Source organism: Lissotriton helveticus, chromosome 6 (assembly GCF_964261635.1).
Source record: "Lissotriton helveticus chromosome 6, aLisHel1.1, whole genome shotgun sequence".
Taxonomy (NCBI): domain Eukaryota; kingdom Metazoa; phylum Chordata; class Amphibia; order Caudata; family Salamandridae; genus Lissotriton; species Lissotriton helveticus.
In genome coordinates, this window is record NC_136067.1 from 110,357,114 (window position 1) to 110,378,124 (window position 21,011).

Here is a 21,011-nt window from a genome sequence, read left to right on the forward strand (position 1 = left end):
GTCTAGATTGTCATACCCTGGGTGCGGTAGTTATTCCAAATGAGAGGACCTAGAATTGATAATGTTGGCCGTTTACCAGAAACTGGAGGTATTTGCGGTGAGCAGGATGAATGGGAATATGGAAATAAGAGTCTTTAAGTCCAGAGTGGACAGAAAGTCGCCTTGCTGATGGAGTGGAAGTACTTATTGTAGTGTGACCATGTGAAAGTGGTCCAACTGAATGTATAGATTTAGTTCTCTGAAGTCTAATGTAGGCCTGAGAGAGCCGTCCTTTTTATGGATTAGGAAGTGTAATGGAACTGGCTCTATAGTGTGTTTTTCTAACGGAGAGAGAACCTCTTGCCTCAGAAAGGTAAGATGCTCTTGTGCCATTGCATGTGATCTTGGAGGAATATTTGGGGGAGTGTCTGTAAGCTCCAGCCAGTAACCATACTGGATAATTTGTAGTACCTACTTGTCTGAGTTGATAGAATTCCAGACAGGTAGGAACTGGGAGAGACGTCCCCCGACTGGAGTGGAATGATCAGGGTAACGGAAGGAAGTCACTCTTTGTTTGTGGGGGAAGTGCGGGTGGAGTTGCCTCTGCCTCTTCCCTTACTGTTCTTTCCTTTAAAACCTCCTCCGAAATAACCTCTTGATGAGGGGGATTAGTTATTGCCCTTGTAAGAGGATGAGGGATTTTTGATGGATACATTTTTGGAACCACCCCTGTAAAACGAGCGGAGAGAGAAACCCCAATTGGAAGTTAATTGCAAAGCCCCCACGGACTTTGCGACCTCCTTGTCTTTCTTCAATTTCTCTAGCAAGGTATGAACCACTGGGACGAAGAGATGATCCTTATCAAATGGTTGGTTAAAAATAGAGGTTTGCACCTCATGTTTGAATCCTGAGATTCTCAACCAAGCATGCCTGCGTAGGAGTACGCTAGTATTTACTACACAGGCTGCGGTTTCAGCTGTGTCTAGGGCACACCTGATAGATGTATTAGTGATACGTTTACCTTCTTGGATAAGATTATTAGCTCTTGTCTTGTGTAGATCAGGCAGAAATTGCATGAGTTTTTCCAACTCATCGAAATAAGCCATATCGTAGCATGCCAGCAAAGCTTGAGCATTGTCAATGCGCCAATGATTGGCTGCTTGTGAAGCCACTCTTTTACCAGAGGTATCAATGAGCTTAGACTCTTTATCGGTAGGAGGAGCTTCTCTGTGGTTTGTGAGTTAGCCCTCTTGCGAGCGTTGGAAACCACAAGCGAGTCTAAGGGCAACTGACCTCTGATATAAGCAGGGGCAGCAGGGGCAGGCTTATATTTTTTCTCCACCCTAGCTGTAATAACTCTTGCCCTCACAGATCTTTAATTATGTAATCTGTGTGTTTTAGCATGCCTTTAAGCATTGGCAATGTATGAGTGGCTCTTTGAGAGGAAGTAAGGGTCTCAAAGAGTAAATCCCCTTCTAACGTCTCTTTCTGAGCAGCCCTGTTAAGAAGCTCAACAGATCCAATGTTATCATCAGGTGGGGAGGGTCTAGACGGATACAGATCAGGGTCAATATCTGTAATGGGGTCAGTATGATAATCCTCCCAAAGATCAGTGTCTTGTGGCCTACATTGATCCTCATCCCCGCCATCCTGTGGGTCTGGTGATAGTGGTGGTGGTGGTACATTTAAAGGTGTAATAAGCAAATTAGGATCAGTCTGAGAAGAAGGTGGAATGTAAGGGGAGAAAGGGTTAGTTCCCACACTGTTCCTTTTGAGAGGAATGTGGTAATCCTCTGGCTGGTCTGGATTTTATGTTTCTTTGAAATGGTGGCATAGATATGTCCTGTATCAGGGTGTGCAACTAGGCCAGAAATATTATATTTAATACGCAAACCAATAGAAAACAAATATTTATTTTATTTTTTATAGTAAGGTTGGAGCGTTTTTAAATTCAGTTTAGGCCACTCATCACCCACACAATAGTCTGTTTAATGCACATACACTGCACCCGTGAATTAATCGGACGTTATTCATTTAATTTTTAGCCTCCAATTTTAAATTTCTTCTCATTAAAAGAATATTTTTGTATTTCTTTAGTACATTGTGCTTCTGTATTTACTTACACTTTATCAGATAATATTATTTAATTTCTTAAGCAGTCGCTGACCCACTAAGTAGGCTTACCAGACCCCCAGGTGTCCCTGAACCACATGTTTAAGAACCACTGCTGTACAAAATGTATCCAAAGTTGATCCATGAACAAAACACAAACCACAGAGGATATTATAAATATCTACCAATGTCTGCTTATTTTAGTCAAACTTGAAGACTTTGAAGTCTTGCGTCTTTGGGAAGTTGTTTACGTTTTCTTTTTTTCCTATCTGTCTAGAGTCAGCCAAGCTGCACTGTTGCAACTATTGCAATCAATTGCTTGTCTGGATACATGAACTGGATGAACATTTGTTACATCACTCGAGATGACTTCAAGCTTCTGGAGACATTATGGGTCCTTCTGGAAGAGCAGGACCTGCAGCTGCCAGTAGCTGAGTGTCTCCTCCTTGCTGTCAAAAGGCTGGTGAGTAGATATTTTTAAGGCGTGTTTGAGCCATTCAAGACCTGTTTCTGCTTTGTCATTTAGGTTCTCATTTTGGTACCCGTTTATACAGTTCCCCTATATAAAAATGCTGCAATAGTGACAAATGTCCCTATCTTGAGTACAGTCTCTCTATTTAAGAATGATGCAAGAGTGATACACTTTCCTATCTTGAGTGCTGTGCTAGAATGCAGTGCATTAGTGTTTCATGTGGTGTAAGTGTTAAAGCCACATAGGAAATATTTTTCCATATCACTTTTTACTGGGGATACAAGTGAAGAAGTTCACTTTCGGTTAGTTCTTTTCTGTACACTCGTGCTTAGTGTTTTTTTCCATAAAAACTTCATTTCTCATTTGTGAAATGCTATTCTTATAGTAAGAAGAAATTAAAAAAAAATCCAATGCCCTATGAACTGCAATATTGTTCAGAAAGGCGTGGAAAATGTAGGTAGGAGAGTAATGGCTTAAAGGGGCGGGTTTGGTGTAGAAGGGAGTGAGGGATTTGGCAGGAAGAATGCAAGAACAGAAGTACAAAAAAGGACTTGGTTTTGCAGCGTGAATGCTTTTCTGGATTCACATGCTGTGCATTATTCCGCCTTCTAGTGGTTGGATACGGAATAGTCTTTGTGTTTTTTTTCTCTTGTTTTTGGGCTCTCTCGACCACCTTTTGGTGCCGGGTATGTCCTCTGTGTGACGCCAGAAGGCACCGTGTAGGTCATTGTGCGTGGTAGCCATCTTGAGATTATTTTTTCGGCAGTTGGGTCTGGAAGCAAGTTGGAAAGCTCTTCTGGATAATGCCTGAAAAAAAAAGTAAAAAGTTGTAGTGAACTACACCGAACTTCGACCACGCAACCGGAGATAAAAACAGGACTCCGGGATCGACATGGAAGACCTCTAAGGGTGACAAATGGCGAGGTAGGGGCCATAGAAAATACCCATATCAAGTTCCACCACAAGTTTGCACAACGCACTCTGTACAGCGCGTGCAACTTCTGCCTACCGAAGGACCATAAGGACAAGGAATGTGAGGCCTGCGCTACGTTCTTGCCAAAAACACTCAGGTATCGTCAAAAGCAGAGAAAGGCCCACTACGCCACTGTGTCTCAAACCTCGAAGAAGACTCCTCTGGGCCTGTCCAGTGACAATGAGGACCAGGAAAAGCCAGAAGAGTCGACGCCAGAGGGATTGGACGTTGAAATTCTGGAAGGAGACTCCGAACAACCACGCGCCCACAAGAAGGCAAGCGACACTGGGAAGAAGGCAGATAAGGTAAGACACCATACACATCTGTCAGAACCCAAGGGTCACAAAGGAAAGGCGCAACCCAAGGCAGCTCCGACGCCGAGTAAAAATGCGATCCAAGGCCAGCCGCGATCTACAGAAACCCACGGGACCCTACCAAAGGATACCAAAGAGGGAAAATTGCATAAGATGCCGAAAACCAGGGTCGAACACGATCTCCCGAAGGGAAGCGCACCATCGTCTAAGGATGCAATCGCGAACAAGAAAAGAAAGTCTTGCATGTCCGACTCCGAGAGAACACTCGAGGTCCAGTAAAAGAGAAAACACCAGGTTGAGATGGCGACACTCCTCTAGAAGAAAAAGGAGTTTGACGCGTCACTTAAAGATTTTTGGATCCCGAAAATTCTCTTCACCGATCTGGAAAACATTTCCGCCGAAGAGGAGGACCTCCTCGAATCCTCCCGAACCATGCGAAGAAGATCCCGAGGACTACTGTCGACTATCCAGAAGAGGTGGAAGGCTCCAAATATTTCAAAGACACTTAGAATGACCTTGACACCGAGTGTCCAGAAGAAGACATATGCTGCTATCCGTTGTAGGCATCACCACCAGGTCATATAGCCTTCTACAAACAGCTGGTGAAAAGGGCAGCAGACACTTTCGGGGGTACCCCTCGAAGAGGAAAACTGAGACATCTGTTTCCTGCTGGAAACACTGGCCCCTGCCAACAAGGGAACACAGTACTTGCCAATGCTACCAAGCATCCTAGACTAAGGCAAGAAGCCTTTAAGGAGCCAGCCTCAAGCAAGGGGGTGACACCCAGGGTTGAGAACAGTACAAGGCCTCCTCCAAGTACCCTAAATATATTCAGGGCAACACTGTGCCTGACTCCATCATCGTCACCAAGGCCAGAATAAGGCGAATGCACTCTCGAACACTGGACCCCCGCCAGAAAAAGAAAGCAAGAGAATGGATATGGTGGGAAGAAAGATGGAGAAAGAAGCAGCGACACAATGGCGCATTGCTAAGTCCAAATCCCTCCTGAACAGATCCGGACACCAGCAGTGGGATGACATAGAGGAGTTAATCAACAAGCTCCCTGAGGAGTACAAAATGAGAGGAAAATCTATTGTCTAAGAAGGCAGAAACATCGCAAACACATGCCTGGGAGATTTCAATTTTTATCTTGAAGATGTTGAGGGCAAGGAGACTGTTGCCTTACTTGACACAATGGGGGCGCAGATAGTACAAACACCCACCCATGAGGCAGGGCATACATTGCACGGTATTTTTACCTCATTGCAGGGACTAACACTAAAAGAATCCCCCCTCCTTTTCATGGACAGACCACTCCTTAATCAAGTTCAACTTATCAGTCCCCACTGTCCGGCAGGGTAGGACTACAATAACACATTCTCTCCCCTATACAGCCTGGAATAAAGTAGCTAAAGTTACTCTCCAAACACATTTGGAGATTACAATACCTCTACTGAACCTTTCCCCGGAGTTTGCTGTCATTAAATACACTGACTGGTTCAACGAAGCGATTAAGGTCTCGGTGCATACTGAGAAAACCTCAGGGAATCTGAGTTCTCCTTCGCCCCCTGGTTTTCCGACGCTCTGTGTAAGGAAAAACAAAAGTGTCGCTGACTGGAAAGACACTGGAGAGTGAATTATGACACAGCTGAAAAAGAGATCTATAAAATCGCGCTTACCCAATTTAAAACCTACTGATTGCTGAAAAAAGGATTTTTTCACTAGGCAGATTGAGAAAGCAAAAAAACTCTTCCAAAAAATTATTCGAGGTAGTAGACAAGTTGGCCTCTATCCAAGAATGTAGGTTTTAAGGGTGATCAAAAGTTTTGTGATAGGATCGCCATAGCCTTAAAAACCAAAGTTATGGAGATCTGCAACGCTTTTGAAGACACGCCAGCCCACTCCCTCACTGAACTACTTATGAGCCCCGAATACAAGAGTAACACCCTTTATTGTTTCTCCCCAACATCATCGGAAGTAGTCGAAAAATTAATAAGAGAAGCTAACTCTTAGTCTCCCATTGACCCTTGCCCACCTGCTTTTTTGAAGGCGATAGCGAAATTGATGAGCTCTGAGCTCACTGAAATCTTGAACTCTATGTTCTGCTCAGGCAGCTTCCCATCTATATGGAAAGACTCTTCTATCCTTTCTTTGTTAAAGAAAATCCCAACCTGGATGTGTCCAATCCGAACAACTATCATCCCATAGCGTGGCTGCCGCTCCCAGCAAAAATTGTTGAGAAAATAATGAATACACAACTATCCCAGTTCATCCATGAAAATGAACTGCTGGATCACTCTGTTTGGCTTCTGTCACGAGTGCAGTATGGAAACAGCACTCATTAAAGCCACTGAAGAGATCAGGGCTGAGATGGATAGAGGGGGCACAGCCTCCCTTGTCCTCCTTGACTTATCAGCCGCATTTGATACTGTGGTTCACATTCTCCTGCAGCAGCGGATGGAGACGTCGGGGGTCAAGGGAGTGGCACTAGCCCAGCTTCTCCTCCTTCCTGAAGGATAGGAGACTAACAGTGACAGTAGATAGATATCAATTGGAGCCATATGTCCTCCCGTGCTGAGTCCCTCCGGGATCTTCTCTGAGCCCAACTCTTTTTAATGTCTATTTCTCGGAACTTGCCCCTTTGATTCGAGAATTTGGGTGACAGATAGTAGTAGCAGCATACAGACAGCATGCTTCTCCTGCTCTACAGTTTCAGAACTGTATGAGAGTAATAAATAGATGGTTGGGAACACATTGTCTTAAACTTAACTCCGAGAAGACAGATGTCATAATCTTCGGTAACCTGCAACCCAGTTGGGACAACCTCTGGTGGCCGGCGGAGATGGGTGAACCACCTAAACCAGCGCAAAAGGCAAAAAATGTGGGAGTGTGAATTGAGAACAAACTAGCACTCTCATACCAGAATAATGCCATCTTATCTGCCTCCCACTTTCTCATAAGGAAAGTAAAGAAGATCCTACCGTACATCCCTCCTGACACTAGAAAGACAGTGGTAACAACATTAATCCAGTCAAAACTGGATTATTGAAATGGGCTTTACCTGAGCATACAGAAGCAATATCTAAAAAAGCTTCAGATTGTTCGAAATACAGCTGCTCGGTTGTTGGTAAACATCCCTAAGTACAAATCAGTAACAAAAGAAATTCACAGACTTCGCTGGCTCCCGGTAGCACAACAAATTACATTTAAGGCAATATGTTTAGCATATAAGGCACTTAGCCACACAGGACCTTCTTTCATTAGCAATCTTTTTACCTGGTACGAACCGGCCAGATACCTACGCTCCACAGATAGATATATTTTTATTTGCACAATTAATTAAAATCATTGCAATTCATACAAAAATAACATAAAAAGCACTATCCGGCTCTCGATTTAAAATAGTTAAACATTTTAATTTTTTTTAAAAGGAAATGGGGAGGACGTTCATGACTGGCACAGCAGAGGTTCATGGGTGGTATCTGCCGGTAAAATTGAGTTAATCTTAATCATGAATTTTACAAATCGGGCGGCCATCTGAGTTGAGTCCCCCTTCATACACTCCTCTAAAGCTTCTTGGCGTGTCCGCACATTGAGAATTCTCTAGATGGGGTGCAGCCAAAAAGTTCAAAAGGGTAGTAAAATTCTACAGATGCACAAAACGTGTATTAAGTTTTCATCCCCGTGTTGCAAAAATGACACTGAGAGGGCGTATCTGTCTTATACCTTTGTCCATACTTGTACGCCATCAGGGGGATTAGTCCAAAGCTTGATCTCATTAACTGCTGTTTCACTGATGGCTTCATGGAGGATGACAGATAATATGGTAGGGTTTTAAAATCATAAATTTCTAATGCCTAGCTGCCATGGGATAGATTTTTCATGGATAATGCATCGTGTTCCACTGAAAGGATGTTTGCTTGTTTGGTCAGAGCTTTGGCAGCCACCCTTATGGGCAGCGGGCTCGCCCATATATCATGAGCTTCTAGTGCGTTCAAGCAGAATGATAAAAATGTATTCCAGGAAGTGCTGGGGTTGTTTAACAGTGACCAGATGCAACTCTTTAGTGTGGAGTCCTGTGCCATTTTGGTTTTTGCACAGTAGACAATAAATCTTACTTTCATGATCCAATGTTGGGAAAATAAGGAGAATCGTATCATCTGCGTATTGCATTGACTGGATTTTAACAGACGCGATTCTTGGTGGAAAAGCTTGAGAGCGGGCCAGCCACTCCGGTAAATCTGCGAGGAACAAATTAAAGAGTAGAGGGGCCAAAATGCATCCCTACTTTAGGCCTCTGTTGGTCATGATTGCATCCCAAAGCCTGGGACGGACGACGTTGTCAAATGCTTTTTGGAAATCAAAAAATCCCACAAATAGCGATTTTCCCTTTGTTGCAAGTGTAACCTCAATCATGTGGGCTAAGCAGATCAGATTGTCCTCAATGTGGCAGCCTTTTTGGAAGCCAGTTTGCATAAAAGGTATTAGTTTACGGTCTTCCGCCCAACTGGTCAATTCTTGTAATAAGACGCTTGCATATGCCTTCCCATCAACATCAAGGAGTGCAATCATCCGATAGTTATCGGGATTAGATCGCTGACCTTTTTTGTAGATTGGGATGAGGAGAAAACCTCGCCAAGAGTCCGGAATGGGTCTGCCCATTCTGCATGCCTCAAATAGGGGGAGCCAAGAGCGCTGCCCACTTGTGAGTCAAAGCTTTATATATCTTTGTTGGTAACCCACCCACCTATGCTCCACAGGTGCTAGACTCATGTAAGTACAGAGAATTCAATCTGCAGGGTGGGGCGGCCATAGATTTTCCTATGGCACCGCAAAACTGTGGACTACTCTGCCTATTGCGCTCAGAAGTGCAAGCTCCCTCACCACCTTCAGGAGAGAGCTAAAAACCTGGCTATTCCAGAATTAGACACCGGGCTGGGCTTACTGAGTTCATAGCGCCAAGACACCACCGGGTATTCGGGCGCTGAATAAATCTTATTAACATTAAATTTTCACTAGATGCAGCAGACACTGTCAGTAGGCAAATGTGCCCAGGCACCACCCTAAGAAGACATGCTTGGCTTAGGATCTCAGGGTTCAAACAGGAGGTACAAACCTCCATCATCTACAGGCCTTTCACACGGGACGCACTGTTTGGGAAGGATGTAGACTAATCCCTCGAACAAATCAAAAAGACAATGAAACACCCAGAGAGATAGGAGTCCTGCAGCAAAGATATACCTTCAAAAGAGGTGGGTTCAACAACAGAAAACCCACAGGAAGAGGTGCATTCACCATGCTTCCTAGTTCCCAAACAAGACCTATCACTAAGGCCAATCCTGGACCTAAGGTTCATAAACAAGTTCATCTTAACACAACTCTTAAAAATGGTTACGCTACAAGAAATACACAGAGGAACGTACTATCAATTCAAGGTACTCCCTTTCGGAATCAAGTCCGCACCAAGGGTTTTCACCAAGTGCCTAGCCGCAGTGGCAGCACACCTAAGAAGAGTAGGAATACACGTTACCCCTACATGGACGACTCACTCATAAGGGCAAACACAAGACAGAAATGCCTCAAACATATTCAAACAGCTATTCACATGCTGCAAGATCTATCGTTCTCTATAAACCGCAAGAAGTCCTCCACAAATCCAGAAAGATAAGACTTTCCGAGGTGCAAGACCAAACTCAAGAAACGTGCAGGCGTGCCTGACGCAAAAAGATAATACAGGCAATAAAGCAAGAAACATCACTCTACCACAAGGGTCATTCTCTGACAGTGAGGAGGGCCATGAAACTTATGGGCATGATGGCATCATGTATACCACTCATTCCTTATGCCCACCTACACATGCGCCCATTTCAAGAATGGCTGACCAACAACTGGCCCCAAGCCACAATGAGTTGGGAGGATCTAGTGGTTGTCACGCACAGGCTGCAAGCATAAATAAAATGGTGGGCATCCAACAACATAGCACAAGGCAGACCTTTCAGGAACCCAACTCCTTCTCTGACACACTACAGACGCAACTGCAATACTGTCCAGAAAGGATTGGGAAATGTAGGTAGGAGAGTAGTGGCGTAATAGGGAGAGTTTGGTGTAGAAGAGAGTAAAGGGATTTGGTGGGAAGAATGCAAGAACGGAAGTACAAGAAAGGACTTGGTTATATGTGGTTTGATAGAGAAAAGGAAGAAAGTGGGAGTAGCGGGGACAGAGTTACAGCAAGGGAGTCTTCACTACGTGCTATGAAAGAGGTTTGGCAGTAGTGAAGTCATTTTAGGAGAATGACTGCATATTAAGTCGGGGCAACACATGGTCAAATTTGATATCTTCCAAAAATTACTTGGAGCTTTGTGGTGCTATGTCCACCCAGAATTGAGGTGAGCACAACAGCAGAATAGTTTACTGTGCCAGACCTACCCAAATGGTATGCAAGTGGGACAGCAACAGATTCACACTATAAAAACCCATCAGACCTAAAAGTCTGACAACAACCAAGTAGTGTAAGAGTGCCTAAATTCATTAGGCATGCAAAGCCAGAATACAGAGGGCAATTCACACTGTGAAGCCCGCCTTGTTATGATTTGATGTCAACATCCGAGACCGATGCAATGAGAGTGCCTGCTGCACAGTGTGAACGGAACAGCAAAGCATAATTCAGAATGTAAGGCCCACCAAAATGTCATATACACTCAAACCAGTGAACAAAACAAAGTAGTCCACATTAAAAGTTGCCCCGGATATGTGAGCACAACAGCAGAACAGAACTTTCAGTGCAAGGCCCACCTAGATTATAGGTATCGCCATATAGTAGAAGCCGGCAGAGCGTGGGTCACACAGCTAATAAGATTGTGCTACATTAAAGCACAACTACTATGTAAGGTTCACCTGAAACCCACCTGATTGCAGGAACAGTACACCTTAGCAGATAAAGACCATGTAGCTGTTATGAAAGCATAGCAACATAACATTTAACTTTGTAATGTCCACCAAGATGTGATGTGACCCTGAAGTGGGAAAATCTGAGGCATGTGTGCTGTAGATAAAATTATTTGCATACTCCTGCCATCCAGTGTTGTGGCCGGATGTTTGTAAATTGTTTTGGTTCAAAGAACTCTTTACAGGCACGAATCGTCAACTTATCGAATAGTCAACAAATTCCCTATCTGTGATCGAAAAGCTCATGGGTGGTCTCGGGCCTAGCTGTGTCGGGCCAGTCTTCTGCGGATTGAACGGACACATTCCAGTTCAGGCCTCGGTGCCACGCCAAATACCCTCACACCGACCTACATCAAGTTTGTAACTTGCGCCTCTTTCCGGAGCACAAAGAAGAGGACTGCAATGCTTGTAAATCATTTCGGTCTACGCGATTGTCTGGCTTGACAACGAGAAATGCAATGTCAAAGCATTCAACACACTCCGGATATCTTCTCCGTTTCATAGTCCGATCCCGAGTTCAAGATAGACCTGAAGTCTGAAGATGTGCCTCTGGGACAATGTGCCATGAGTACCGAAGACCTCTTACCACCTAAAACCTCTTCCAAAACGCATAAGGCTTCTGCACCACTTCTGCTCTCTGGCCAAGGCCAGCACAGAGACAATGTTTCTGACGCTCCGCCTACCAGCTCGGCACTGGAACAAATCGTCAAGCCTTCCGACTCGAGACCAAGTCAGACGAAATCGTCTTCGGATCCGAAACCATCAGGCTCAAATGACAAATCTAGTTCGGAGCCGAAACCCTACGCTCCGAAACAAAAACATGCTTCAGAACCACAATCCTCTGCTCGGAAACAAAAACACAGTTTAAAGCCGAAACCTTCCACTCCCAAGGACAAATCGATTTTGACGCTGAAATCTAAAGTCAGCCTCCCTGAGCCACCAGAACCAATTTTAGACATTCTTAAGGCCAAATTGGATCCTAAACAGATTTTTTTATATTAATCCTGTTGCATTATATTTTAAACACCGGCAAAACGCAAAATTTCTTCGAATATCATTTAATTTCCTACATGGTATGCCTTCTGTATTTTCCAATAAGCATACCTGACTGTGTGTCTTATGATATGGCCTTATTTCTCTTGTCAGGGACAACATCATTGCCTAACTCCTGGTACACACTCAAAATTGCGATCTGCTCCCATTGTTCTTCTGCTGTCTCCCATAAAAGGGCAGTTTGCCAAAGTGCATAATTTGTGTGAAAGTGAGCAGTTGAGAGAGGTACCGCACAGGGATGCTCTTTATACCCCCTTTAGCCTTTCCTATTAAAAAAGAGGATCTTAAGACGCAACACAGTATGGAGGGTGTATTACACCCGCTAGCCCGCCCCCCACCCTAAGAAGAAGCTACCCTTAAAAGATTTGTGTTGATTTAAGGACATCACATTGATTTTAGTAGTGTTGATCTCCAAGACGCGTGAAGTGAAAAACACGTTGAAATAAGTCAAGAGTGTCTGGTGCTTGCTTTGGGGGTCTTAGAGATCAACTGAGACCAGGGTGAGTAGGAAATCAAAACAACTCTTTGCTAATATTTGAGCATTGTGTGCAGTTGTGTTTACTAAATTGGGTGGGTAGTGTCATAGGTGACCATAGGGCCGAGGCCTGCTTTGGTTAGGGCTAGCTCCATTATGCCAGATTTAGGCTCCTGCTGCACTCAAGATGAATGAGTTGCTGAAAAAAATGTCACCTGGACATCAATCCATACCTTGGTCTAACGCTTTTACCAGGACTCCATTGTATCATGTGACTGTTATCTGTGGCTAAAGTTAAAACTTTGTTTTATACGTTGTGAAAAATCTAAAACCCACACCTTAAAATGTAAGTTATGACAATATTGTGCAAGCATTTAGTATTCCTCTATCAAATGAACAACTGTTGGCAGGTTTGGGCTGTTTACATAAATGCTGTTTCACATTGTTACTTTGTATGTGTTTATGAAGAGTTAAACTTTGTATTTGATCATAGTTCTACCGTTTATATTTTCAGGAGAAATATAAAAACACCAACCTGCTTCCGACTTTATTTGGAGAGTCTGCCATGAACTACATCCTCTCTGCTGCAAAGTTAGTAATCTTAAAAAGTATTAAATAAATAGTGTGGTCTTCTAGTCGCACCCATTGATATCTGCTTGCCAGTTGTCTTAGAACCCATGCATCTGCAGTAATGAAGGTTGATGAGGGATTACAATGCCCCTGTGTATGCTAAAGAGACTGGCCATTATTAAATCTATGAAGAATAGTTACTGGTTGATAATTTTTCTGTCATCTTACCAGCAAAACTGTCTTATGCATGCAGACTAATTACAAGCCGGTGCATGGTCACAAGGTTACAGTTTGCTATAAATCTTCGCTGTCATCCATTCATTCGTACATCAAGCACGCATTCTTATCAATGTGTAGCAGAAAGAGAAGATGGTGTCATACTGTTAATCCTGACGCAAAATACAGTTGCAAATTTACTGCAAATGCCTATTGGGGAAAGCCTGTTTGTGGTAATGGAAAGTGACATTACAGTGATTGATTCTCTTCCGTCCACTGTGCGGGATTGTGAATGTCCCAAGGCACGCTATGTGCAGTATGGAAAATTAGCACAGACCAGAACAGGGAAAGAACATAGCCTTTTAGTCTTTCTCAATCCACTAATTAGCGAGGCTGTCCCATGAGCAAATGTATGATCTGCTGCATTGCTAAACTTGTGTATGTGTTATATACAAGCTTCACATGATCATTGATGCTCCTTACAATTATTTGCAAACTGAACAGTGAGCAATTGCCTTTTGAGTTCATGAGGCAACAGGATTTGGCAATGTTGAAGCAGATGATATGGTGGATATGAGCACATATTTAGGCTTTGACCTTGTTGGGTGAGGCATAGTTTGAAAGACACAAAAGGTGATGGGAGAAATGCTTGCAATATGTCTAACCTCTGTGTAATAATCCAGTAAAAGCTTGAATATAAAAGAAGTTTATTGATCAGCACAGCATCAAGTCCTAGTACAGCAGTATCCAGGTTACAACTGACAAGCAGTGCAGAATGCTGTATGAGCAAGCTCTGTTCAAAATGTAGAATGTATAAAGAAACATAACATGGCACATGCAGTTAAAGAGGCAAGATTACAGGTTACATAACAACTCAACTATTACAGAATATAACACCCTGGCATTCACTCGTGGTAGCGTCCCAACCCTTTGCTTTTTCGCCCACCATGCTACTTCAGTTTGGACCCAGCCATGTGCAAATCAGTCTTGACCCTGCTCCTCATGTGAACAATCCAGCCCAAACTGCCAACCCAGCTTCTCTCTGAAGCGGAACACAAACAACTCAAGACTGGTTTTGCCCTAGTTGTGGGCACAACAGCCAGGTACAGCTTGGTTCCATTGACGCAGTGAGCACGGGACCCACATCTGGGCATACCCTGTGCACTTAGGGTGTCAAATGCAAAAACTACAAGGTAATGGAGGGAATGCTTGAGTTAATCTCAGGCACTAGCAATCACACAGGGTAGCACTCCAACCGATCGTTCTATTGCTCACCATGCTGCCTCAGTTTGGACCCAGTCATATGCAAATCCGGCTTGACTCTGTTCCTCATGGCAAAGAATGGTCTGAACTGCCAGGCCAAATCCTCCCTGAACCCGAACACAATCAACCGTGGGTTGTGATGCTACCCTGAGTGATCGCCAGTGCTTAAACAGATTTGCAAGCATTCTCCCCTTCACCTTGTCTGTTTCACGAGGCATTGTTTTACTATTCTGGAGTTTGCCTTAGTATCGAAAGTAGTTAATGGTGTTGCACCTGGGTGCATCTGGAGTTATTTTCAGAATGACATTGATTATAAAGTAACTTTAACAGAGCTTTCATTTATTTGCTGTCAGACATTTCTTGGGAAAAAGGCGGACTTTTTTTCATGTACATGTCTCACGTGGCTTCAGGTGTGACCAATGATTGAGATTCCATGCTTTGAAGAGAAGCCACGCTAGAGTAATTTAGACTGGGTGACGCAGTTAAAGTACCTTGTATCGCTGGATAAGTGACTTGTAATGTGGCTTATTTTACTTGGAAGGGCCAATCATGTAACAACTACTGAAAGCAGTTTTAGTAGAATTATCTGCTAAACAAATGTTGTTTATTTTGATCTGTAACCTCTTGGAAATTTAGCTGAATCTTTTAGAATTTATATTAGAATTATTGCTACACTTACCTGTTTAGTATAGGTTATTTTGTCTTTGTGTCTGTACTGTAGTAACACTCACTTTTTTATTCAGAATAACTGCTGGAGAAGAGATGACTGAGAAGCACCAAAATATTCTAGAGAATCTGTGCCAGGTCTTGTCCTCCATTGGATTAATAATCTGCAATGCAAAGGTATGGTTTCATATATTTATTTTAAGTTTACCAGTTCACAATATTGTGATTTTGTGTGATATTCAAGTGATTCTTAACCGCATTATGGCATCTTTATTAATATTCATAAACAGTCAGTAGCTCCATCTAGTTGGAGGAGACTTTTAACAGAGAATAAGACAGTTTAAATTTCAGCCAATTTTCCCAGAGTACTACAAGTTCAGCCTAGCCAAGACTGTAATAGGAACAAGGTTGGTTTTATTGTATTACCTTATTCAGGGGGGTTTCTTGAGACACTGAAAGAATATAAAAAATAGCAAACTTTATTTCTAGGTCAGTAGTAGAAATACAAGTAAGCAGCATATTGACAGCCCTCATTTTATCGAGGCTGCACTGGTTGCTAAAAAAAACCAAAATACAAGTGAAATTGATGACTCTAGTCTACAAATCTAAATGGACCTGCAGGACCTACCTTTGTAAAAGAAATCGTTCTGATTTTGTGACTGTTTAGGCAATTAATATCAGTCGATCATCACCAATTAATCTGGAATAGAATGTTTTATTAATATAAATGTAAACAACAGTCTCACCACTACCAGCCAGCCTCAAAGACCTTGACATCAAAGAGACAACTTTTATTGTTCGCATTGAAGAACTTGATGACAAGGACATTATTATCAGCAATATCGAGCTAATCTTCTCATTTACCATCATTACAAACCTATGAGAGACATCTATTTCTAATCCCAGAATAAAATTACTGTGCACAACACCAACTCCTCGGAGGTCTTCGTTTAATGTTAAGACTGAGGCTCTGATTCCAAATGTCCTCAGAAACAGTGTCACTTTCACCACATTGTCCTGGGAGATAGATGTTTCAATGGAAATGGCATAATTAGGACCAGGTCTTGTTGATCTTGGAATCACAGCAGAGGCCACAGATACCTTATCATCCTAGAAGTGATGAGGTTTCCTACAAGAGGCACATACTTATCTAGATGAACAGCAGGGTAAGCAACTTAAATTTTGCTTAAACTATACATAGAACCTCTTTCAATTTTTACATTGTATTTGATGCTTCTAGAACGCCATAACGTCAGTTAATTTTGTAACGTTAAATGACTCCTAGTGCTGCTGGCCCTGAAACTTAAAAATGCAGTAGTTTTTTTTATTTTTGTATTCCTCTTGCCACCAAAGAATCTCTCCACACCAAATGGGGTGTAGATGTTTTAAGGTCATATTAAATTCAGGGCTCACTGAAAGTATCCAAAATCTACATTAACTGAATCGCCTGCTGAGAAGAAACAAATGAACATGACTCTAAGGAACATCAGAAGCATAGCTTCATTGGGAAATGTAAAGGTTTAGTTCTGTTGAAGGAAGCCATCAAGACCATAGCCATCAACTTGATTGCAGTCCAGGGAGGATCTGGCCTAGCAGTTTGGGCAGGACCTTTCCCATTGGGAGCAGGGTCAAGACTGATTTGCACATGGCTGTGCCCAAACTGGCATGGCATGGCATGGTGAGCAAAAAAAGATGGATTTAGGCCCAAATCTCTGTACCGGGTGAATGTATGACATTGTTCTGCATTCTGTCCATCAGTTGTTCTTTTTGCATTTGTCACCCCGAATGGGACGGGTATGCCCAGGCGTGGTTCTAGTGCACTCCATGCCACTGGAGTCAAGCTATCCTGGCTGATGAGGGGTGAAACCCCGAAACCGGTCCTAGGATGCTTGTTTACAGTCCAGGAAGGACCTGGCCTGGGAGTTTGGGCTGGACTGTTCCCATTGGGCACAGGGTTAAGACCTGATTTGCATATGGCTGGGTCCAAACTGGAATGTCATGGTGAGCAAAAAAACGATGGATTTAGGCCCAGATCTCTGTACTGGGGTGAATGTATGACAGTGTTCTGCATTCTGTCCATCAATTGTTCTTTTGCATTCGTTTAATGTTAAGACAGAGGCTCTGATTCCAAATGTCATCAGAAACAGTGTCTCTTTTGCCACATTGTCCTGGGAGATAGATGTTTCAATGGAAATTGCATAATTAGGACCAGGTCTTGTTGATCTTGGAATCACAGCATAGGCCACAGATTTTCAGCGCAATGGAGTAAGACACGCTCTCACCCCCGCAATTAATCACAACGGACACGCTGAACAAACTTGTGTACACGGATCCCAGCGTGGCAGTATCTACAGAATCAGAGTGACGCCCAGATAGCCCTAAAGAACTCGAGAGACCAAAGAGGCACGAGTAATTAACACACAGAGTCTGCCTAAACTCAAGCACTCGCAGGTCCCCACCACCAAAGGAACAGTGTCTTATACATCCAGCGAATCTATCCAACGCTGCTTTCAGAGTCCACGACCAGGTCCAAGACTTGAGGAGAACCCTGACACCATTTCGGGTTTGAAATGCGTTGACTCCGGAGTATGGGGTATCTTTGCCGTTTATCAAGGAGGAGAGAGAGGACTAGGTAGCTAGTCCGTATCTCCACGGTTTTATATGTAATCAGAAAGGACTAGCCTATTGTGAAAAGTTTATACAGGACTCCGAGCTGTATTGCAAAGTACAAACCATTAGGTTTTTTCATGAAGCCCTCGCCCACCAACCTAGTTGGTGGCATGCGTCATCATCGGGCCCACCCAGTGACACAGAGTGTGTGCTTCAACGCCTGATTACAGCGGAGCTGGTATGTAACGGAGTGTGCAGTGTAGTGACGTGAAAGGTGATAATTAAAAAGCTATATAGTGGTCCCAGTACCCGAGGGTAAATTTAACTTTAATAACTGGGCTTCTGTTAGCTATTAAAAACAAGGCTGGTGGATGTAATAGGAGTAAATATTAAGGCCTCCTTCATCCAGATGTGGTCTACTTGTTTCAGCCAGAGCCTTTAAGTTAAGCTGGCTTTCCGTAAAAAAAGTGAAAGTGCAATTTTATACTTAAGTGAGTGTGTTGATTAATATGTGAAGCACTCGCTAAGGTGCTATAAATGTGTGAGGGGGATTCCCTCACCAAGCAGAACTAGACATACAACATGTATGACAAGACAAAACATACAGGAAAATAGTCTTAGCATGATTGGCTTATTATCACAATGTAAACATAATTGCTGATTTTAAAGTGCAGTGTCAAAGACTAAAAAATGCGGCAAAGGTGTAACCGTATTGGTGGTACAGTTAGCGTGATGGTTATCGAGGCATTGGTATACATGTGTGGTGAGCTAGGACACGGGCGCATCACACACATGAATTTGTGGTTTGGAGCATTTGAAGAAAGTGTAATCTTACGCTGGCGTTTTGCCGCGAATGCCCCCAGTAGTGATCCGGCAGAGGTATGACCCTAAAAAGAATAATGGACCAATAGTGTTGAGCGACCTGCAAGGGAAAAGGGGCTTACCCGGGAAAGTTGCAGACTACCACGTTACTCACGGTATTGGCGGTCAAGACCTTCGGTGAACCTGTAGTGCCATCATCGACCTCTGGAGAAAGTGTCGAGGTCTACTGTAGTTTTAAATAGTGCCCGGTTTCATTGAGATCACCTGTTTAGGGAGGACACTGAAAAGAGTCTATTTATTGCTGTGTCATGCTCATACCGTGCCTGCGTTGATGTGACTGCAAGCGTTTCAGGCCAGCGCATGCGCAGGGGTGATTAGCTTGCAATCAGCAGCGCGTGTACAGTGATTGTCGGTGTTGCCATGGTAATAGTTCCCGTAACGCTCAGGAGTAGTGTAGCGTGCCGGTCCCATGTGGGCATCAGATTAGGGGGATAAAATGTCAAAGGTCTGCTCAGACAGGGGGAAGAAGTAAAAAAATTATATAAAAATTTAAGAAGCGAAAGGTGCTTCGTCTCATAAACACTATGGAGGGGACTTTACACATGTGGAAACTAGAACGTCTCACGAACAAGGATGTCAGTGTTAATACATGGCAGTGTCTGTGTCTAGATAGTCATGTCTACGGCTTTCTCAAGAAAAGGTGTGTTTGAAACATCATGGATCAGTGTTCATGGTTTTAGAGAGTTCCATGGTATGGAGTCATTGAGTCCGTCATGCTGAATTGACAGACGGTAGATCCATCTCTGCTCCTTGATCAAGAGGGTTTTCTCATTTTCCCGTTTGTTGGCATCAAACTGTTCGATGACTGTCCAGGTCATATCATTAGGGGTGTGCTGATGGTGTAAGAAGTGGTCAGTCAGCTTACTGATGTTCTTTTTACGTCTGATGGTACTCCTGTGTTCGACCACTCTCGTTCGTACTTTTCGTGTGGTCATACCAACGTAGTGGAGACCGCACGGGCATGTGATGAGGTACACCACATTACTCCAGTATTGGAACTTTCATAGATTCCCATTGCTTGTATCATTCCCCGTCGTCGGAATGGGAGCCTCGGTAATTATATATATATATATATATATATATATATATATATATATATATATATATATATATATATATATAAACCTAGGTAAATACACCCTAATAGGTGTAAAAAGTAAATAATTAGGCCTAGGCCTCATTACATTTTGTAACCTATAGGTGTCCTTATGTAAAAAGACCCAAACTTACACTAGCAACCAATCAGATTAGCCTCACCCTGTGGAACCTTCCTGAGAAAGCTCAGAGCCTCAGATTTTCTACTGCATCGTTGGTGACAGGGAGTCTCCTTAGGGCTCTGCTCTAACTTCTACTTGAGGTATTATTTACACAGTTTTCTGTGAGGATTTGGTTATATTTTCAACCATGGCTGATAAAGAAAAGCAGAGCCTGTTCAGACCTTGTGCTAGTTGTGGTAAAAAACGACTTTATGTGGAAGACAAGCACAAAGACTGTATATATTGTTTATATCCTGACCATAAGGCAGAGGAATGTAAACTATGCAGGATGATGTCTGTTAAGACCCTCCGGGACCGTGAGGGTAGATTACTAATTTGTCTCAGGAAGTTGGAAAAGAAAGAAGTTGTGGTTTCCAGTGATGAGGAGGATGCCAGGTCGACGTCGTCTAAGACATCTCTGAAGAGGGGTAGATCATCTGTGGAGGTATCTTCTGAACCCCCCTCTAAGGCTGTGCGTGTGACCTCTGATAGGTCTGGCAAGCCCGTGCCTGGCGAATCTCCTCACGAAAGTGTAAAGGAGAGGGAGAGGCAGGCACCTCAGGTGCAGAAGGCAAAGTTTGATGAGGGCTCGGCTGGGCCTTCACATCAGGAGAAAGCTTCTAAGTCCTTCAAGAAACCATCTGTAGAGGCTTCAACAGTGGTTAAGAAAGGCTCCAAGGCCTCTTCTGTGACTCTTTCCCCTCACCCGTCGACGAGCCATCCAACGAAGACGACGACGACAAAAACTTCGATGACGATGCCGTCGATGAAGAATATCTCGACGACGGCGCCGACGACGATCACTACGTCGACGGTGACCATCTCGTCGACGAAAACAATCCCGTCGACGACGACAGTTCCGTCGACGGTGGCTATCACGTCGACGATGGCGATCTCGTCGACGATGACGATGCCGTCGACGATGGCGAACCAGTCGACGACGAAGATGATCTCGTCGACGGCCCCGTCGACGATGGCTTCTGATATGGCGGACTCATTTTTGACGCCGTCGACGGCAGTCCCAAGAAAAAGGAGGATAACACCTGACATGACATCGCCTAGAAAGGTGACCCAATTCCCTCCAGCCCTGTTATTGGAAGAACAGGACTATTCTGAGGAGGAGAATGAGATGTATGGAGATGCTTATAGTCCATCGCAGTTGCATCTGAAATACCATGAGTCTGATGAGGATGATGGGTATTATTACCAGCAGGAGCAGCGGCAA

General features: G+C 43.6%; 1 protein-coding gene across 2 annotated transcripts in view; it reads left to right on the forward strand.

Moving 5' to 3' along the window:
- Nucleotides 1-21,011, forward strand: part of LOC144762304 (exportin-5-like) — a 2,548,278-nt gene that overhangs the window by 442,085 nt on the left and 2,085,182 nt on the right. For both annotated transcript variants that reach the window (XM_078647452.1, XM_078647453.1), the window contains exons 10-12: nucleotides 2,369-2,554; nucleotides 12,838-12,914; nucleotides 15,116-15,215. In XM_078647452.1, the coding sequence (XP_078503578.1) occupies nucleotides 2,369-2,554; nucleotides 12,838-12,914; nucleotides 15,116-15,215 (363 nt within the window). The remainder of the gene's footprint in view (nucleotides 1-2,368; nucleotides 2,555-12,837; nucleotides 12,915-15,115; nucleotides 15,216-21,011) is intronic.